The sequence below is a fragment of the Merops nubicus genome, unplaced genomic scaffold (genome assembly GCF_000691845.1).
Source record: "Merops nubicus isolate BGI_N331 unplaced genomic scaffold, ASM69184v1 scaffold9536, whole genome shotgun sequence".
NCBI lineage: Eukaryota > Metazoa > Chordata > Aves > Coraciiformes > Meropidae > Merops > Merops nubicus.
The window spans coordinates 45079-50125 of NW_008612997.1; the positions used below are offsets into that span (position 1 = coordinate 45079).

The window sequence follows — 5047 nt, forward strand, 5'->3', positions numbered from 1 at the left end:
GATTATCCACCTTTTTCTTTCAAAATGGAGCTTTAAAACTTCATGATGGAGTTTTCCAACACAGTTTCAGTATGTGTCTGAAAAACTGAAGCTGGGGTGTTGCCCAGTGAAATTACCAAGTCACTCTGAAAACTTGCTAACCCTGAAAAGGATAATCCTTAGCTGCATGGGTCCTGTCCTGTTCCTTACACTGCCTGTCAGAGGGGAACATTCCAGTCCTGTTATCATCACTATTAAGTGCTTTTCAAAAATTGCAAAGGTGTACTCTCCCTACTTAAAATATGCTACCTTTTTACCTGAATACACTTCATACTAGGGTACCAATATGAGGCATTGTGCTGTATTTTCAGTGAGGCTTATATTAAAAAAAAAAGAGTCAAATAATATTCTTTTCTGGTCTTCCTTTATAGCTGACCTGTTGATGTGGGTTTTTAGGTAAACCTGCTCATTTGAAGTGTAGGAACAGTGCTAGAAACATGCAGTTAAGACATTTTTAGACAGAATTCTGAGTTAAACTATGTTTGAGACTAGTTATTAAAAAGGATTATTTTGACTTTTATCTAGTGTATTTTTGCTTTTATCTAAGCTGAGGCAATGTAAATAATGAGGTGAAGTTTGAGGGTTTTATCTTATTGTTTATTTTTAAATTATTATCAACATTTGTTTTCATACTGAGAGAATACTTAACTCACAACTAATACTGAATTTTACCTGGCCTAAAATCCAATTTTCAAAACTGTAATATGGACCAAACTTGGTATCCCAACTAATACACTATCAAAGACTGGAGAAAAAAAAAAGTAACTATTATCACGGTATTTGTGCATATGTAATGTAACATCATCCCTCATAGCACTTTCTTGAAATCTGTACATGTATTGATAAACACTCAGTTTTGAAGCTATTGCAGGAAATGGCTAGCAAGAGATTTCCAGAGAAAGATGTCGGGAGGAGTGGTTTTGTTACCTGGGATTGGGTTTTACAAATTGTCGTTTGAGCTAATAAACAAGGATTGAACAGTGTCATCATCTAAGAAAAGATGCTGGACCAAAGTTGAGGAACAGAAGGGAGCTTAAACACAAGCTAAAAACAAGTGAAAATTCAGGCATGAGTATGTTTCTGAAACGTTCTTTTTCTTCAGCTTCCAGAACCCTTGATTTTATTTCGGCTTTACAATGAGTTCATTGGACTTGCAAAAGAAAGCCAGAATGTTAATGAGGAATTGGATGCTAAACAAGCTAGCCCTAAATCAAAGGCAAGACAGTCAATCTGTGTTGAACTGAATAGGATCATCATTAAAATTAAAGATCTTCTGAAACAACTGCCTGTACCAAACTATAACACTCTTCAGTACCTTATTGGACACCTTCACAGGTGAGAAGACTTTAAATGCAAACTGATGTTGAAAAAAACTGCTACATGCTGCATACTAGGAAATTCTTGTACCCTTTTGATGATTGTAGAGGAAAGAAGTCACATATGCCTTACAAGACATTGTTTTGTTGCTGTTTACTTTTCTAATGTAATGAAATCTCAGGTGAGAGAAGAATATGAAACGTAAAGGAAGGAGGGAAAGAGCTGAGCTCTGTTATTCTTGATTCTGTGCTAGCATTGGGATCAGTGAGTACTAATGGTGGCAGCTGCAGGGACCTAGGTGTGATTGAAATCACGGTATGACCCAGAGAGGGCAGTGGTTTTGGTGGCTATTAGCAGAAAATTGAAATTTGTATCATGTCTGTTAATAATTGTTCTCCAGTTACTTTTCACTTCCTTGTCCTCCAAATGCCAGATTGTATGATGATGTGTGATGAGGATGTACCAAGCTGATGACTACCAATAGAAAAGGGTAATATTGAGCCACAGCTATATTATTGCTTAGAATGAGGGAGATGTTCTTTTCCTCAACTCCAGAAATGCCAAATAGGCACAAGTAACATTAACCAAACAAGACATAAAACCCCACCATGTGGAAAGTGCTTAGTCCAAGCTGCTGTTAAATGCAGTTGGCACTGAAGATTCTGCCTTCCTGTGGTCTTCTAGCATTTTTAGACATTAAGGTATTATTTTAATATATGAAGTATTTCTGAAGTAATAAAACACTCTGACTCTTGGAGTTTGGGATTTTTTTTCCCCCCCCTCTGTGCAGGGTTACAGAACAGTCCGATGAAAATAAAATGTCAGCCAGCAACCTTGGCATAATATTTGGCCCAACTTTGATCAGGCCACGTCAAACAGATGCTACGGTTTCTTTGTCATCACTTGTGGATTACCCTTATCAGGCACGGGTAGTGGAGCTGCTCATAACATACTATGAAAAGATATTTGATGTTTCTTTGAAACCACTTCTGAGTACCTCTCAGCCTGAAGAATCTGCCATTACAGTCAGAGTTGCTGGATCAGCAGAAGAGAGGGAGCCACAGCCCCAGAGGAAGTTGTTTGTTGCTGTAAAGGAAGTGAGTGACTTTTCTTGTGCTGCTGCAATTTTACCTGTGCCGTCTTAACTTCACTGAAATGCTGCAGCATTTGACACAGCACATTTCTATTAAACCTTTTTTGTTGTTGTTTGTTTGTTTAAGGTGTGCATTTCCTCTCAAGTACTCATTTACTTTTGCTCTGAATTCTGTTAACAGGGTATTCTGATAGCTCCAAGTGAAAGCAGAGCCTCAGAAGAAGCTGCATTGTTTTTGGAATCAAACAACAGCAAGAATACGAAAGAACAAGTAGATACATCTGTAACTGGTTAGTGTGCTCTTATTAAGTCTTGGGATGGGTGAATAAGCAGTCATGATGCATTAGATTATAGTGTGTGCAGTTCTTCAGTTCAGACAGAAGAAAGTGATAAAACCTGCTCATCACTGCTTGACATACTGTTTATCTTTGTAAGAGGAACAGAATTAAATCTTTCCAAAGGCTTTCAAGAAACTGGTGTTTATGAAATCAGAGCGTGAAGTATTTGGTAAGCAAATACAACGGTATTTTGGTGTCTCCTTTTTTTTTAAAAAAAAAAAAAAAACACGATAATTACACTGTGACTGTGGATTTCTGAAATCCACGGTGATGCTGCAAGCCAATATCCAGCATTTAACATGTTTTGACTGTTGTTTTCCCACAGAATGTGTATCATTGGCACTCACTGCAACTAAGCCAGAAGGCTCTCTGACAGAATCATCAGCTACCACCATGTTGGGTATTGATATTTCTGCTCCAAAAAAGCCAGGTTTGCTAAACTAATTATCAATCTTCTATACCAATTTTTATCTGTTTTTCTGCCTGTACTACTACAATGGTTTCTTTTAATGTAGGTATGATTTTGTACCTGTTGTTGAACTCTACATGATCCCTTTTAACTATACTGATTTTCAGCTGGTGTCATCAGTTCAGTCATGTCCTGGACATTTAACAATGCAACAGTCTGAAACACTAAAACTGAAAGTATTCAGGGATGGGAAAGCACCAGCCAAAAAAAAAAAAAAAAAGTACAGTCTCTTTGCATGTCTTCTCCGTAGTGTTTTGCTTGATTACATCTGTACAATATGTTTCACTTGTATTGAAATGCTAACATTTCAATACAAGTGAAACATAGAAGGGATGCTTCTAGTACGTGTAGAAGGTGTGCTAAAAACTGTTAGCCCGCTAAAATACCAACTGTCAAGGCATCATAAATAAAGTTCATGTTCCACTGGTAAAAGTCTTGCCGACTTGTATTTGGTGCAAAGATGCAGTCACATCTCTTTGTGTGTTTCTAGATGATGCTGTGAGTCCAGAGAGAGACAATGATCCATTTGTTTCTCCGGGTGAAGACAGCTGTAAAGTTAATTTATTTCCTGCGAAACCTAATCGTCAGGTTACCAAAGTTCCACTGCGGGTTCCAAGGACAAAACCTGCCACTCGCCCTGTGAGCCTGCCTGTAGAACGACTACTTCCTCCCTGTGTTTTGAATGAAAGGAATTCACGAAATGCAGGAGCAGTGAGTCCAGAGAAGCTTGGCAGGAGCCCAACTATCGAAGAAGTTTCAGAGGCAAAGGCACTCTCTGCTGTTAACACCTGCTGCAGGCTTCCTTGTTACGACACACAGATGCTGCGAAAACCCTGGGACAAGCAATATAAACAGTATGATATGACAGCAAGGACAGCAATGATCATGACTAACGTGCCCCAGGAGGACCTAGCGTTTGAGAGTGGAACTGCGGGTGCCTTATCTACATTGTGCAGTGCTAGTAACGATCCAGCTAATGCCATTCTTCCTAGTAAACCATATTCTGTTTCTGTCAGGTCAGGAAGGACAGCAGCAGAAGGGAGTGGTCCTGATGCCAATCCTCTTGCTACCTTCAGGGCACCAAGAACATTGCAGCCACCTCCAGGAACATTTTACAAACCACCTTCTAACAAATCAAAACAAAGTGAAGAGGGTTCTTTTGCTAAAGCTTGTGCACCAACCAGTGCTAGCTCTGTTCTTCACCAGGATAATGCTGTGAAACTGGCTAGGAGCTCTGCACTTCCATCAGGTGATCCTGAACAAAACACAAATGAACAAAAAACTAGCTCAGAGGATATTCACCCCGCAGATCTGAAGCCTCCTTATCAGAGACTGAGACCAAAAAGAATCCAAGAACTGGAACACAGGGAAGCTCATTTTGTATAGGGTGCAAATTCCTGTTGGACTGTATGTAATTCGTTGATGTTGCCAGTGGAGCTTCCTGTTGCCCCTTTATCCTTTGCCTTTTCTTGAGAATCCCACTTTTGTGCCATATTGGAGTTATTTTTATATATGCAACATTTTAAAAATGGGGGGGATGGTTGGGGAGTTGTGAAGGAAGTCAACTTGTTGTAATTCAGTAGCTTTTCATAAAGATTTAATGCATTCCCAGTCTCGATACATCTAAGGGGTTCATTGAATAAGATACTGAGCTTCATTTCATTGTATGGAATGGTGTGCTTATTCATAGGGAAACAACTATTACCTGTAGCAGTCAAAGGAGCCATTTTTCATAATAGATGTTCTAATAAAAATGGAAGGTATAATGTCTGCTGTCCAAGCATAAACCAA

At 39.0% G+C, this 5047-nt stretch overlaps 1 protein-coding gene across 1 annotated transcript in view; it reads left to right on the plus strand.

The window, feature by feature from the left end:
• The window catches only part of ARHGAP29 (Rho GTPase activating protein 29), a 48415-nt gene extending 43773 nt beyond the window's left edge, over positions 1-4642 (plus strand). Inside the window, exons 19-22 of the mRNA XM_008941747.1 lie at positions 1142-1374; positions 2147-2453; positions 2631-2739; positions 3747-4642. Of these exons, the coding sequence (XP_008939995.1) occupies positions 1142-1374; positions 2147-2453; positions 2631-2739; positions 3747-4642 (1545 nt within the window). The remainder of the gene's footprint in view (positions 1-1141; positions 1375-2146; positions 2454-2630; positions 2740-3746) is intronic.
• The last annotated feature ends 405 nt before the right edge of the window (positions 4643-5047 follow it).